We start from the raw sequence: 16,425 nt of genomic DNA, 5'->3' as shown, positions 1-16,425 counted from the left end.
GCACTGACAGCAACCTCAGGAGCTGCTTGTCTGTGAGGAAATAACGCAGCGCTAACCACATCGCAGGAATCCGGTTGAGAGCAATTTGCAACGTGATTTGTCAGACCGAAGCTACGCAAACAAAATGCCCCTGCCCCCCCAATACCCAGTGTGTTTGTGAATCTAACATAATTGGATTGAATCACTGATCTGTCGCATAAATGACTAAAATCTAATCAAGTTTCTCGCTTATCGACTTCATGCTCAGCTAAGTGGACAGCATCCTATGGACGAGCTGGTAAGTGTAAATCAAAATGGAAGCTCTGTGCCCAAATCTAGAACATTTTCATAAATTAAAATGTAGTTATCGCATTTGCTGCTCATCCAAACCTAATCAGGAGTCTGCCGAAAGCCACCGGCAGCCTCCTGACATGGGTAATCCGGAATAATGTGCATTGTTGAAAATGCCATGGCCGAAGCTCCATTACAGGCAAGCTGCTTACTTCCTCCAATAACCAAAGGCGTTAGAGGAATGCATTGTTCAGTTTTCATAATTAAATTTTGCCAGTATTCATACATAAATATGTGATTATTAATTTGTTTCTGCATGGCATAGGCATCCAAATAGTCAGCCTTCTGATGAAATTCAAATTCTGTGTTTTCCCATTCAAGCTATCTTAAATTGACCTCGAACTTTCAATGTCCAGAATAAAGGATAAATGAAGCCATTGAAGATTTTCACTAGAAATGTATTCAAATTTCTAATTAATCAAGCCAAAGTAGAGCTTCCTTTGGGTAAAATTTCCTTCCAATATTCAGTTAAATTCTGGCAATTCGAGTTGAAAGTAAATAAGTCTTAACAGCTTAGTCCCTCATTCACAAATTCAATAACTTTGCATTATGATTTAATGATTATTTATGGTTTATTACCCTTTAGACCTCTTACAAGAGTAACAAATCAACAAGCTTGGCCCAACTCCTCACCCTGAAGCTTCAACACCATGAAGAGGACATAAAAAACACCGTGGATCGTGCCATCAAGGAGATGACTGTGACCAAGGTTCTCGATGAGATTAAGGCCACCTGGGCTCATTTGGAGTTCGAGCTGGAACAGCACCACACCCGGCCCCATATCCAGTTGCTGAAGGTCTCCGAGGAACTAATCGAAACCCTGGACGACAACCAGATGCAGTTGCAAAACATTTCCACCTCGAAACACATCGAGTACCTCCTAGACAAGCTTACCCACTGGCAGAGGGTTCTGGGCGGCATCGACACCCTCATTGTTAACTGGTTCGAGGTGCAGCGGAAGTGGATCTACCTGGAATGCATCTTTATTGGATCGGCAGATATCCGGGCCCAACTGCCGGCAGATGCGGCAAACTTTGAGAAGATAGATGCTGATTTTACGGAACTTCTGGGCAAGGTTTGTGCATGAAGTTAAGTGTAACCCAAGTATTAAATATTTATTTTCAAAACCAAGGTAAGCCACGTTCGGGTGGTAATGCAAGTAGTCTTGCACCATGACGATGTTCTGGCTCAACTGTTGCAGTTGCAACAGCGACTAGCGGTCTGCGAGAAGGCCTTGAACGATTATCTGGAAACGAAGCGTCTGGCCTTTCCCCGCTTCTACTTCATCTCGGCCGCCGACCTGCTGGACATCCTCTCGAATGGAAACAATCCGCAGGTTATCGACCGACACCTGATCAAGTTGTTCGACTCGATCCTGCGGCTTGAGTACGACACTAATACTCCCAATGCCGTGGGAATGCACTCCAAGGAGAATGACGAGTATGTGCCCTTTGTATCGGCGGATCAGAATCAGCCCGCATTCATTGAATGTAGCGGAAGGGTGGAGCTCTGGCTGAGAGCCATCATTCAGCAAATGCGCAGCACTTTGCACGAGCTATTTCGACGTGCCCTGAAGGTTTTCGGGGAGAAGCCCCGGGAGCAGTGGCTCTACGACTGGCCCGCCCAGGTGGCGCTCTGCTGCAGTCAAATAAGCTGGACGGCGGATGTGAACCGGTCCTTTGGCTGCATGGAGGAGGGCTACGAGGGCGTCATGAAGGAACTACACAAACGACAAATCGCCCAGCTGAACGCTCTTATCAATTTGCTCCTCGGCGAGCTGTCGCCCGGAGATCGACAGAAGATCATGACAATCTGCACTATAGATGTTCATTCGCGAGATGTGGTGGGCAAGATCATTGCCGCCAAGGTGGACAACTCCCTGGCCTTCCAGTGGCAGAGTCAGCTGCGTCACAGATGGGATGACGACCAGGCTGGCAGCTCCAGTGGCAGGGCAAGCACAGCCATCAGCTGTGGAAGCGGAGACGAGGACTGCTTTGCCAACATCTGCGATGCGGAATTCCGGTATGCCTACGAGTATCTGGGAAATACATCCCGCCTGGTAATCACTCCACTCACAGATCGCTGCTATATAACCCTAACGCAGGTAGGACTTTATTTTTTATTAATTCTATTTTCCCTTTCCAATGTAAAGCTAACTGTTAGGCGTTTACATAATTTTTCGTTGAAACACGTGGCGTATACGCAACGCCGGTAATTGAACACCGGCCAATCACTTTCACTTTGCTGTTGTTGTGCAAATCCTTTCTAACGAGTGCTGAATTAAATATAAACCTTTTCAACGCCTGCCACGGGGCGTTAATGGATTTATCAGCGGAAATCCGCTACAAATGTATAGTCCATAGTTAGCTTTGAATAATTAAAAGCCAATGTCCCATGGCTTGAATATATTAAAACGAGCAGCAAGTTAAAGGGGCGACAAAAACTCAATATTAGCGCCATGAGACACTTTGGCCGTGTGATTTAGGGCGTAAATTCAATAAATTAAATGCACCTACATTTTCGTGCAATTAGAGCACATTTTTCCTCGGGCAGTCGCATATTTTACGCCATTTCGCACAATCAGATATTATCTCAGTGGCATCTATGATGTATCGTGCTGTGTCAGAAATGTGTCAAACAATGTTGCAATAATATGCTTTACACTTTACACTCATGTACATTTGAATCCTTTGAAGGGGAAAATAGCTATGACCTCTTCGAAATGTGTTATTTTGTGATTTTCCAAATTTCAATCAGAAAAACAAGGATATCTGTTTTGAATAATGACAATAAGGCAGCATATTTTTGTAACTTAGAATCATTTTAATTGGACCTTCGAGGGGGAAAGTGGGATGCCAAGGCTGCTATTAACAATCATCAGTTTGTTGCAACTCCTTTCCCACCTGGTCCTGCGTTAAATTAAACAACTCGTTAGTGGAAAATAAATGCTCTTTGTAATTTACATATGCCACCTCGTCCTGCCAATTCCACGACAGTCGCTGCGATTGCGGTTGGCCGGTGCAACCGCAGGACCTGCTGGAACCGGAAAAACAGAAACAACCAAGGACCTGGGACGCGCCCTGGGCGTAATGGTTTATGTCTTCAACTGCTCGGAGCAAATGGACTACAAATCTTGTGGCAACATTTACAAAGGGCTGGCCCAGACTGGTGCCTGGGGCTGCTTTGACGAGTTCAATCGCATCTGCGTCGAGGTCCTGTCCGTGGTGGCCGTCCAGGTGAAGACCATACAGGAGGCAATAAAGGTACGTGGCCTGGGAATGCTTCTCACGGCTTGCAAATTGATTTTGCCCACCTAAGGTGCACTTTTATAAAGATTTTTGAATAGAGAATTGGAAATATATTTTTAGTTTTAAAACACTTTTCTGGGAAAAACAACAACCCATCTGAAATATTTAAGCTACACTTTAGATTAAAATGGTTAGTAGTTTGATAAAGCATATCCTTTTTTCTAAGTGCTTTGCTCCAGCATGTTGCATTGATTACTTTTCCTGAACCTCACTGGTCCACACTCCTCTGGTCTGGTCCACGATGTTGTTCCTTCTGCCACTTCCTCGCTCTGTTTACAGATGCATAAAACCCAATTTATCTTTATGGGCGAGCGCATTTCGCTGGAGCCGTCGGTTGGAATTTTTATCACCATGAATCCGGGATACGCCGGCCGGACAGAGCTGCCGGAGAACCTGAAGACCCTGTTCCGGCCGTGCGCCATGATTGTTCCGGACTTTGCTTTGATTTGTGAGATTATGCTAATGGCCGAGGGCTTCCAGGACGCCCGTCTGCTGGCCCGAAAATTTATCACCCTGTACACGCTGTGCAAGGAGCTGCTATCCAAGCAGGATCACTACGACTGGGGTCTGCGGGCCATCAAGTCGGTGCTGGTGGTGGCCGGCACCCTCAAGAGGGACGACCACAGCCGGCCGGAGGATCAGGTGCTGATGCGAGCACTGCGCGACTTCAATATCCCCAAGATTGTCACGGAGGACGTGCCCATATTTATGGGTCTGATTGGCGACCTATTTCCGGCCCTGGATGTGCCCCGCAAGAGAGTCTTCGAGTTCGAGAAGACGATACGGAGAGCGGTAAACGAAATCAAGCTGCAGCCGGAAGAGGGGTTCCTTATGAAGGTGGTCCAACTTCAGGAGCTTCTCGATGTCCGGCATTCTGTATTCATAGTGGGAAATGCCGGCACTGGCAAGACCAAGATCTGGCAAACCCTGCAAGAAACCTACCGGATCCAAAAAATGAAACCAGTCTGTCACGTCCTCAATCCCAAGGCCTTGTCCAACGACGAACTGTTCGGCATTGTGAATCCCACGACGCGGGAGTGGAAAGATGGCCTCTTTTCCTCCATCATGCGGGAGCAGGCGAACATGCCGCCTGGGAATCCAAAGTGGATTGTCCTAGACGGGGACATTGATCCCATGTGGATCGAGAGCTTAAACACTCTGATGGACGATAACAAAATTCTCACATTGGCCAGCAACGAAAGAATCTCTCTCAAAAAGGAGATGCGGCTCCTCTTCGAAGTAGGACATCTGAAGGCTGCCACTCCGGCCACAGTTTCACGAGCTGGCATCCTGTACATCAATCCCCAAGACTTGGGCTGGTCTCCGTAAGTAGTTTTCTCTTCACATTTTTTTGTTTAGTGTTTTGAATATTTTTTTTGATCAATTTTATCAAAAATGTAGTTTACTGCCAAAGATATGGCACAATCTCACCATGGTTTTAAGGGTGCCGAAAATTTGACAAAAAATCTAAAAAAAAATATGTTTCTAGGTTTTGATGCAGGTTGGTGGGGAATTGATCCCCGATTCGTTTAATATATTCCGCTTGAGAATCGGCAGATTATTTGCAAAGATATAGCCTTCGCTGTGGGCCATATCGTCTATTTATAAAGGGGTTTATCTAGAAAATTTGATAAAAAATCTAACAAAAGTTATTATGTTTAGAGTTAATACTTAAAACTAAAAGTGTTTTGAGTCACTTTTTATATAGTTTAAAGGGGTATAGCATAATGTCCCCATCCATTTCAAATTTCGAAAAGAGCCCGCCACAATTAACAAAAAATTTACAAAATTTCCTTTACTTAAAATAGATATGTTTCTTCTTGGCTGGAGACCCGAGTGGATATGATAGAGAGGGGCATCCTGACTACATTGTTCGAGAAATATTTTCCATGCCTAATGCAGCGACATCGCGATTTTCGCCGCATCACTCCCATTACGGACATGGCCATGATTCAGATGACCTGCTACCTTCTTGAATGTCTTCTGGACAGCGATACCGATGGCAATGATGGCCGTGGTGGAGCTGGATCCGCCGTAAATCCGCATGGCTTGCAGCACGGTGAGCTCTCGCACGAGGCCATGGTGATGGCCTTAGAAACCATCTTCGTGTACGCCACTGTTTGGAGTTTTGGCTCAGCCCTCAGCCAGGACGTAATCATTGACTGGCACCGCGAATTTCACAAATGGTGGATTGGAGAGTTCAAGGACATCAAGTTGCCCAGCCAGGGCACAGTTTTCGACCATCAATTGAATGTGCAAACCCTAAAATTTCAACCCTGGACTGAGCTGGCTGCCCAGGATCAATTGGATGGCCAAATTGATTCCGAGACTCCGCTACAGGTGAGGAACTTAATCAGAACTTAATCTTAATTAATAAGAAGTTCCACGAAAATTCATAAATCTTAAACTCCCAGAACATACTTATATCTACGGCGGAAACCACTCGCCTGGCTTATTTTCTCAAACTCCTCATCGACCGCAACTTGGCCTGTATGTTAGTTGGTAGTTCTGGCTGTGGCAAGGGTGCCATTTTCCGAGAACTCTTCAGCCAGTACGCCAATGACCAGGAACTCCTTGAAGTGGCTGTTACCACGGTTTCGGCTTCAGAAAGCAATCACCAGCCAGCAATTCAAACGGCAAACGCACCAGGCGTGCGGCGCAAGGCGTCCTCCTCGGCTACTCCGCTTCTGACCACCGTTCAGGCCACCCACTTTAATTTCTACACCAGCTCGGAGATATTCCAGAAGATGCTCGACCGACCACTGGAAAAGAAGTCTGGAAGATGCTACGCCCCCAGTGGTCCCAAACGAAGACTTGTATACTTTGTAAATGACCTAAACATGCCGGAAGTAGATGCTTATGGAACAGTACAGCCACACACAATAATGCGGCAGTTTATGGACTACAGGCAATGGTAATTGTAAAAAAACAAGGAAAATAGATACAATAAGATTCTATCTATAATTATATATCCCTAGGTACGACCGACAAAGGCTGCAGCTAAAGGACATCCGTCACTGCCAGTTCGCGGCTTGTATGAATCCCACAGCCGGATCATTCACTATTGATCCCCGACTGCAACGCCACTTTTGTGTGTTTTCGGTTGCTCCGCCGAGCGAGGATACGCTGCAGTATATTTACGGCAGTATCCTGGCCAGTCACCTGGAAAGCCCTGGCCAAGGATTCAGCAAAGAGATCCGGTCCATCGGCAGTTTGCTGGTGCGGGTGGGAATTGCCCTTCATCGGCGGGTGGAGTACGCTTTTCTGCCCACCGCCGTAAAGTTCCACTATCTGTTTAATCTCCGGGACTTGACGGGTATTTACCAAGGGCTGATGAATAGTGTGGGAGCCCCAGCCTCGGCGGGGGGAGCAAACACTGGCTATGGGGGAACCATTTGCAGCCGGCCCTCGGAACTGATGCGCCTCTACGTCCACGAGGCCTTTCGGGTCTATCATGATCGACTAGTGGATCCCTATGATATCAAATCATTTAAATCATCCATCAGAGATATTTTTAAGAAGGATTTCGAGGACTTTGATGAGGATTTTGTGTTTGCAGAACCGCTGATCTATAGCCACTTTGCCCAGTCGCTGGTGGATCAGAAATACATGCCCCTCAAGAGCTGGGACTCTCTTTACTCGCTTCTTATTGAAGCCCAGGCAAGTTATAATGAGGTGGTGGGGTACATGAATTTGGTCCTTTTCGAGGATGCCATGATACACGTTTGTCGGTGAGTAATAAGGATAGGACTTTCTAAAACTATTCATCCTTAAAAATCTTCTTTAATTTCAGCATAAATCGCATTCTGGAGAATCCTCGGGGTAATGCTCTCCTTATAGGCGTAGGAGGCTCTGGCAAACAGACTCTGGCCCGCCTAGCCGCCTTTATTTCCTCCCTTAGTGTCTCCCAAATTCAAATCAAGCGGGGCTTCGGCCTTCTAGATATGAGAGAAGAAATCGCCAGTCTGTACATGAAGGTGGGCCTCAAGAATTTGGCCTCGGTATTCCTCATCTCAGACGCTCAGATACCCGACGAATCGATACTAATGCTGATAAATGATCTGCTGGCATCTGGGGAGATACCCGAACTCTTCAACGACGACCAGATGGACACCATTACCAATGGAATTCGCAACGAGGTGAAACAAAGTGGCACCCTGGACACCAAGGACAATTGCTGGAGGTATTTCGTGGAGAAAGTCAGACGGCTGCTGAAAGTGGTGCTGTGCTTTTCGCCCGTGGGGCAGACTCTGCGTGTCCGGGCTCGGAAATTTCCGGCCATCATCAGCCGGACGGCCATCGACTGGTTCCACGAGTGGCCCAAAAGCGCCCTGGAGTCCGTTTCCCAGAAGTTCCTCAACGAAATCAGTGGCATTTTGGAGGTACGTATGCGTCAGACGTTTATTTATGCGTCAGTCGGGCACAATTTACAGCGCCGGACACTTTAAGCACGAGTCCAGACCGAAGGGTCCTGACCCTTTGCTCCCACTTACTGCTCCATATCCTGCTTCCAGCCCGCCCTCGTGCCGCCCATCGGGTGCTTTATGGCTTACGTCCACGGCACTGTGAATCAGATATCGAGAATTTATCTGCAGAATGAAAAACGCTACAACTACACGACCCCGAAAACTTTTCTGGAATACATTTTCCTCTACCGCAAACTGTTGGTGGACAAAAACGGCGAGTTTGCGGAGCGCATTGCCCGGCTCCAGAGCGGAATGGCCAAGCTGGCGGAGTGCGCCCGTCAGGTGGACACTCTGAAGGTGAGTAAATGATGGAGTGGACAAGGCAGGACAGGACAGGAGGCGAGTGCCACATTCGGTGCCCATATGCTACGTATATATATAAAATGTTAAAGTGGCAAGTCGGTGGGTTTGTAGGGGCACAAAGAGAAATTTCTTGGAGTTTTTTCTATAAAACCTTAAAAGTTAAACTGTATTTAGAATGGACTTTGATTTAAATTTAACAAAAGTTTTTCTGATACTTATAATTTTATAAAATTGTAGTACATCTCATTTTTTAAAGTACAAATTTAAAAAATTCAAATCGATACATTTTCAATCCTATGTTTAAGGTTTGGTTACAAATCTGTTTTTGTTCCCCGGGCACATGTAAATTGAATTTTTTTCTGTTCAAGTTCCGAAATAATTTCCTGTCTCAGTTCTGAACAAAAAATCTGTAGCATCTCCGCGGACTTTCAAATATTAATTGAACACGGCTGCAGGGTAGCCACAAAATCGATCATCGTCAAGCATCAGCTTTCAATGGAACATTGCCATCCGATCCGGAGCATCGAAGCCGCCGCGTCGGCCATTCAATTAGTACGCTTAATTGAATTGTTGTTGCAGCAAATCCGCCGTCCACTTGTCCGCCTTTTCTGACTTCAATGGCGGAAACCGGAGAAGCGGAAGCCCCGACACAGAGGCTCTGGCTGCGCCATTCTTTGAGTTTTTAACGCCGTTTCCGGTTACGTCGCGTATACGCAGCGTAAGCCCAGCTCTTTTTCCACACCCCTGCAGCGCTAAACAACAGCCATTCAACCGTGCCCCAGCTAAGGGACGGGGCAGGGCAAATGTTATTTAAACTAATTGAATTAAATTGAATTCGCTTCAATCGAACAAAAGCCGTTTCAATTTTCCGAAGCGCGTGGATAGGACCCTCATTTCACAGCCTGTGCTTTTCAGTGATGAGAATAATGGCATATTAATTTTTAGCTATTTATTAAAAAATCTATAGCAATACAAATAAAGTCGAATGGAATGTATATACATTTATAGGACCTATACTTTTATCTACCTGGAAAACAAGTTGCAGTTTTCCTTAAATTATTTAACTAAATGCTTTAAAGTTAAGTCCTTTAAAGGTACACGGCACATCACTGCTGATTTTGAACCACACTTATACGGGCTGGTATTTGTATTGATACGCCCGCAATTTGTGCGCGAAAGTTGCTCTGGGTAAATATTGAGCCATCGTGCCGGGGCTTTAATTATCTTCCTTAGCCGGGGAAACTTTTCAGCTCACTTTGATTTTGGCTTTGAGTTTCAATTGAGTCAAGGACTTCCTCGTTCGCAGCATCAACTGGCAATCCAAGAGGTCCAATTGGCGGCCAAGAACGCTGCTGCCGACAAGCTGATTGTGATCGTAAGCGCCGAGAGTGAGAAGGTGAAGAAGGAGCGGTACATCGCCTCCGAGGAGGAGAAGCGGGTTCGCATCATCGAGGAGGATGTCTCCATCAAGACCAAGATGTGCGAGGAGGATCTTAGGCAGGCGGAGCCTGCTCTGGTGGCCGCCCAAGCTGCCCTCAACACGCTGAATAAGAACAATCTCACCGAATTAAAGTCCTTTGGATCACCTCCCAAGGCGGTCATTAATGTCTGTGCTGCCGTGATGGTCTTGCTGGCCAGCAATGGGAAAATCCCAAGGGATCGGAGCTGGAAGGCTGCCAAGCTGATGATGGTGCGAGTGGATCAGTTCCTCAATGATCTTTTGAACTACAATAAGGACAACATACATCCCAATATCATTGAAACCCTACAGGAGTATCTTAAGGTAAACTTTAAAATACTTTACTCATAATTTATAAAGATGGTGTAAATATTTTCAAGGACCCCGAATTTAATCCAGACAAAGTAGTGCAGAAATCAGTAGCCGCCGCAGGGCTGTGCGCCTGGGTAATTAATTTACATCGCTACCATCAGGTTTTCTTGATCGTCGGGCCCAAACAACAGGCTCTGCAGGACTCGCAGCAGGAGCTATTGGAGGCACGCGAACGGCTGCAGTATCTGAAGGCGAAAATCAACAACTTGGAGGCGAAGCTGGCCGAGATTCAGGCCGAGTTTGAGAACGCGGTGGCCGAGAAGCAAAGGTGCCAGCGGGAGGCGGACAAGACCTCCTTCACCATTGACCTGGCCCACCGGCTGGTCAACGGACTGGCCAACGAGAACATCCGGTGGAAAGAGTCCGTGCAGAGGTAGGTGCTACTGCATTTATACGCAATCAATTATTAAATTTAATTTACATTCTGTGTGCGCCCGCAATCGCAGTAATTGCCTCGCCAGCCGAACTGAACTCAGGGTAGGGGCTGGGATGGTTTCTGATGATGGGTGTGGGGGTGCTTGGCGAATTCCATTCACTTTCGGGCCACCGCAGCAACAAAAGGCCGTAAATTTTATTTGCCTGCTCCCGTTTGGTTGACTGCAAGGTTCCCGACCCCGGCTCATTCGCTCGATTGTGCACCCACCAATGGCAATGAACTGTCTTTACCGGCAACAATGTGCAAAAATCATTGCCAATTTAAACAGTTTAAATTAATTATTCTCTTTATTAAACTATCTCTAATTTGTCAAAGAAATTAGATAGAAACTAAGAATTTCTAATTTCCTCTAATTTCTAAGAAATTAGATAGAATTAGATAGTTGTTTATTAGAATTTTGATCATTTCTTTTTAGGGATAGTTTCTAGCTTGGTTTCTAGTACCCCTATTTGCTTTTTAAATATTTAAAAGCCACATACATATTTCAATTCAAAATTGTTAGTCAAATCGCATAGGAAATCGTGCAAAACTCGTTCAAAACCTATTCAAACCTGAAAGGCATTGTCATTGTGCCAGTGTAAATATCAGCTAATCCCATCTGTTGCCTCGCGAGCTGGTAACGCGAGGCACGAATATGTCGTGGCAAGGTGCGAGACACCTGCCTAACAAGCCAAAAATTGCACTTGACAAGCGTGAAAGTTGGCGGCACAACAGAAAGGATGGGAGAAAGTGCCAAGTTGGAGAAAGCGTGCAGGTTTCGTGTGGAGGAGGCAAAGCCTATTAGTATTTGAAAGCACGTAACTGTTGAGGTGGTAATGCATCTGCACTCCAAACGGATTACGGATAGAAATAGTTGATGTGGTGTTAAAGTTATGTCTACATTAAGATATGTATAACAAATATTTTCGAATAGTGCGCCTCTGGGAGATGCATAAAAGTATGCAGCATTTTGCGCAAATAATTCAATAAATTTCAATGTAGAAATATTTTTCTACGTAAAGCTATTATAGAAGTAATCTATATTTTTGACACAACTATAAACCTTGTGATCCAACTAGTGGCTAATATTTTTTCAAATGATTGAACTCAATGAACTTGCAACTGCTCAGCCAATTTAAACTTGAAATGAATTTCCCACAACGTTATAAAATCATGTATTTCCATTGATGAGAGTATGAAAGGCAATAGGGAGCCGACCAACAATTATATAAACCATCGACTGCAATAAGCACTGGCAAAAAACGTAATCAAATTCATATAGATGTCAATGGCAATTCCAATTGGGACTTCCGTAGGTTTCGGTTTTGACCAAGGGTTGTGGGCAGTGGGCTGTGGACCGGGGTAGTGCACACAACACGCACAGCACTCCGACACCTTTGCCCATTGACTGGCTGGCTGTATTCATTGAAATTCAATTGAGTGCGCGTGCAAGCCAAAAGAAAATCCGTAAAGGGCGATTGGGTGTCGGTTGGGTTTTGGGTTGGAGGTTGCTAGGTTGCTCGGTTGGGAGCCGAATCGAAGTGTTGAATTTTTCGCACCTAAACAACTGCAAAATTCGCACACAAGTTCGCATAAGCTCGCCCAGCTCACCAAGTCCAGATCAAACCCAAATGGGCAGCGTCAGCAGCTAAAGTGCCAGGGGGATTGAATCGGAATATAAATGCATATGAAATACGTATTGAATTACGAAAAATGAAAAATTTCCGAACTGTGTGTGCTGTGTTCTGTTCTTTTCTGTTGTGCTGTGTTGTGAATTTATGTTGTAGTCCGGCTAGGGTGTGGATGTGACTTGGCCATACAAACTAATGCCCATTGAATGCACTGCCAAAGGAGCAACAGCCCGGCTCGCACAGGATATAAATACACACATACATTTATACGGCGTGCATGGCTCTCGATTCTGGATCCTAGTTCCTGGGTCAGACTTTGGCCAACTGCAGACGGGGCGAGAGGCGTTCAAATATTTATGAAAATATAATTTGACCCACAAAAGCAAATTGTTTGTACCTGTGTAGGTCGGAGTGTGGGTGTGTAAGCTGCCATGACTTGCATATAAATTTCTGCATATTTGACAATAAAATTACACACACGCACCCAATAAAGATGCAGGATACTTGCATTTGTTTGCCAACTTTCGTTGTTGGCATTGCTGGGCTGTCTTTGAAAAATACTATCTGTTTGAAATGAGAATGCTCTTATGTCACCTGACAGGCATTTCACTAAAATCCAACACGGTATTTCTGCAAAAACAATTATTCCATAAACGTGGAATCCAAGGGTGTAGTTTTCTATTTAAATAGAGGGGTACAATAGTAATACTGAATTTTGTAAAAACATTCCTAATAAAAGCGATGAACTGCTCTTACTCATTGGTATTTTTAGAACTCTTAGTTGCTAATTGAACCCCTTATTTAGACGATTTCTATGGAAATGGGTCTAAGTATTTATTAGATTATTCAATTATAAAGACCCATTTGTGTGAGTCTTTAAATATATGAATGTGCATAAATCATGTGTCTTTTTACTTTTAATAAGTGGACACACAGGATAAGGGAAGAACGCCAGTAACTAATTGAAAATAGTTTTGTGCTAAAAACGCTTCAAATAATATCATAAAAGAGAGTGCTGATACACTTGAAACTTTTCAACTAGGATTACATATTGTAATTATTTATTGATGAAAAATTAAAAAAATATGTCTGAGAGTTTATAAATTGTGTGATCTTAAATAGTTCACAGCTTGCATAAATAATAATATTACCAATATTATTCCTTTGTGCAAAATGAGATGTTTAATGTTTCATAAGCACACTCTTGCCCTGTCCTACATTGAATACTTCTTGACTTCCCCCGTCTTTACCCGAGGTTGCGATATAATAAGCTGAAATATTTCAATAAGAGTTGGCATGCAGCAATTTCCGATAATTTATGCAACCACTTGGGCATCCTTCAGTGCTCCACCACCCACCACGACGGCAGGATCCTAGCTTTAAGCCCATGCCCATCAACATTGTCAGCAACAGAGGCAGCAACAACTTGCAACTTCCTCTCCGACATCATTATTTTTTCAATTTCCCCTCATTTAAATTTAAATGCACCGCCCGTTTTAAGAAGGTTTTGAAGGGATATAGACACTGTAGGAATATAAAGACTGCACTGGCGGATGTCGGGGCGGCTGCAACCTTTAGCATCCTGCTCCCCGGTAATTTATACGATTTGTTAGCATCAAAGGGGAGATTACCGCCCGCCCAACATCCACTTGGTTATCCTTGACTTACCTGCCCCCATTCTTCTTATTCTGCACAGCCTGCAGGCCAAGATTGGTACCCTGCCCGGAGATATACTGTTAATTTCCTCGTTCCTGTCGTACGTGGGCTGTTTCACGCGGCGCTACCGGGAGGAGCTGCAGCACAAGATGTGGCTGCCGAACTTTCGCAAAATCGATGTAAGTGCCAGGCAGACTTTCCCTTCGATACGTGCGGACTTCTAAGAGGGATCCTTTTCCCTGTCTTTTCACCCACAGCCCCACATTCCGCACACCGAGGGCGTGGACACCTTGGCTCTCTTCTCCGACGACGCCCAGATAGCCGCCTGGAACAACGAGGGTCTGCCCATGGATAGGATGTCCACCGAGAACGCCACCATTCTCCAGTACTCCACCCGATGGCCATTGATGATTGATCCGCAGCTGTAAGTGGAAAATTGGAATTGCACTTGATAATTGATTTGGTGAATACTGAATTAATTTAATTGAAGCATTTGATAGTCCAATTAAGCAGTTTAAGCAAATACTTTCATTTAGTTACCTGAGAACTCAATAATTGATAGAAATAAGCACTTTAAAGATTACATAAACTGATAATTAAATTTTCTCAATCGTTTCCTAAATACATGTAATAATTGGTTTACTTCGTTAAATACTAACAATAGGAGGAAAGAGATATCTTACGTTTATTTACAAATGAAATAAAAAAGGTTATTATTTAAAGCAATTGGCAGTTTATCTTAGCAAAGTTAAGCAATATGATACTGACCTTAGAATCATTGTCAATTAATCATCACCATTTCTATTTCAAATCAAGGCAAGGCATCAAATGGATCAAGAACAGGTTTGGGGTCTCTTTGGTGGTTCTCCGACTGCGGCAAAAAGGATTCCTGGAGGCCCTAGAGAAGAGTATTTCCCATGGCGACACTGTCCTCATAGAGCAAATTGAGGAAACGATGGACACAGTTCTGGAGCCGCTACTCAGTCGGGCCTTGATTAAGAAGGGTCGCTACCTGCGTATCGGTGACAAGGAAATCGAGTTCAACCCCAACTTCCGGCTCATCCTGCACACCAAGCTGGCCAATCCCCACTACAAGCCGGAAATGCAGGCCCAAACGACGCTTATAAACTTCACTGTCACACCGGACGGACTCGAGGAGCAGCTGCTGGCGGAAGTGGTGAAAATCGAGCGTCCGGACTTGGAGCAGATGAAAACGGAGGTCACGGTCCAGCAGAACAAGTTCAAGATCTCACTGAAAGCCTTGGAGGACGAGCTGCTGGCCCGTTTGGCGTCAGCCGGGGAAAATGTCCTGGATGACCACGCTCTGGTCCTGAATTTGGAGAACACAAAGCGCACGGTGGACGAGATCGAGGCCAAGGTGCGGGAAGCAAGAGTAACAACATTGCAGATTGACGAAACCCGGAATATATACAGATCGGCGGCTAAGAGGGCTGCCATCCTATACTTTGTTCTCACTGATTTGAGTCGCATTAATCCAATTTACAAGTTCTCCCTAAAATCCTTCATGCATGTTTTCCGACAGGCCATTGCCCTTGCCGCCGAATCGAAGAACTATGAGCGGAGGGTGCTCCACTTGGTGGACTCCATCACCCTGCAGACCTATCGATACACACTACGCGGGCTATTTGAAGCTGATAAGCTCACCTTTACTTCGCACATGACCCTGCGCATCCTCATTGCCGCCGAACAGGTGGCCAAAGACGAGACGGACTTCCTATTGAGATATCCCCATGATCCCACTACCCTGTCGCCCTTGGATTTCGTGGGCCGCAGTGCTTGGGGTGGGATAAAGTCCCTGACCCTGATTGAACACTTCTACGGCATCGACAAGGACATGGAGAACTATACAAAGCGCTGGCGCAAGTTTATGTCCAGCGATACTCCGGAACGGGAACAATTCCCCGGCGAGTGGAAGCACCGCACGCCGCTTCAGAAACTGTGCATTATCCGGGCGCTGCGACCGGATCGGATGACCTATGCCATGCGTCAGTTTGTGGAGCAAACAATGGGAAAGTCTTATGCGGAGGTGCAAACCCCTCCGTTTGGGGCCATCTTCCAGGAACTAAATGCAGCGACTCCTGCCTTTTTCATCCTTTCGCCCGGAGTGGATCCCATCCGGGATGTGGAGAGCTTCGGCAAGCGGCAGGGCTTCCATGCGGAGGCTGACACCTTGGTGAACATTTCCCTAGGGCAGGGTCAGGAGCTGCTGGCCGAGCAGGCAATTATTCAGGCCCTGGAGTCCGGACAGCAGTGGGTAATCCTGCAAAACATCCACCTCGTAGTCAACTGGCTCCCTACCCTGGAGAAGCTCATAGAGCGCATTGTTCTGCAAAGTGAGACGCAGGGGGAATCCAGTTTCCGGCTTTTTATCAGCGCTGAGCCTGCTCCGGATCCACAATACCATGTGATACCACAAGGTATTCTCGAGTCCTCGCTGAAGGTGAGTAACTAAACTAATCCTTGT

General features: G+C 45.6%; 1 protein-coding gene across 1 annotated transcript in view; it reads left to right on the top strand.

Moving 5' to 3' along the window:
• The window catches only part of LOC108121787 (dynein beta chain, ciliary), a 28,818-nt gene that overhangs the window by 9,231 nt on the left and 3,162 nt on the right, over nucleotides 1-16,425 (top strand). The window contains exons 16-29 of the mRNA XM_017236074.3: nucleotides 917-1,405; nucleotides 1,463-2,434; nucleotides 3,327-3,593; nucleotides 3,918-4,963; nucleotides 5,447-5,978; nucleotides 6,053-6,552; nucleotides 6,617-7,369; nucleotides 7,432-8,020; nucleotides 8,153-8,401; nucleotides 9,714-10,190; nucleotides 10,247-10,611; nucleotides 13,981-14,119; nucleotides 14,198-14,364; nucleotides 14,757-16,401. Coding sequence (XP_017091563.2) covers nucleotides 917-1,405; nucleotides 1,463-2,434; nucleotides 3,327-3,593; nucleotides 3,918-4,963; nucleotides 5,447-5,978; nucleotides 6,053-6,552; nucleotides 6,617-7,369; nucleotides 7,432-8,020; nucleotides 8,153-8,401; nucleotides 9,714-10,190; nucleotides 10,247-10,611; nucleotides 13,981-14,119; nucleotides 14,198-14,364; nucleotides 14,757-16,401 — 8,190 coding nt within the window. The remainder of the gene's footprint in view (nucleotides 1-916; nucleotides 1,406-1,462; nucleotides 2,435-3,326; nucleotides 3,594-3,917; nucleotides 4,964-5,446; nucleotides 5,979-6,052; nucleotides 6,553-6,616; nucleotides 7,370-7,431; nucleotides 8,021-8,152; nucleotides 8,402-9,713; nucleotides 10,191-10,246; nucleotides 10,612-13,980; nucleotides 14,120-14,197; nucleotides 14,365-14,756; nucleotides 16,402-16,425) is intronic.

Source organism: Drosophila bipectinata, chromosome 3R (genome assembly GCF_030179905.1).
Source record: "Drosophila bipectinata strain 14024-0381.07 chromosome 3R, DbipHiC1v2, whole genome shotgun sequence".
In the NCBI taxonomy this organism is placed as follows: domain Eukaryota; kingdom Metazoa; phylum Arthropoda; class Insecta; order Diptera; family Drosophilidae; genus Drosophila; species Drosophila bipectinata.
This window is presented reverse-complemented; position numbering and strand designations above follow the sequence as displayed.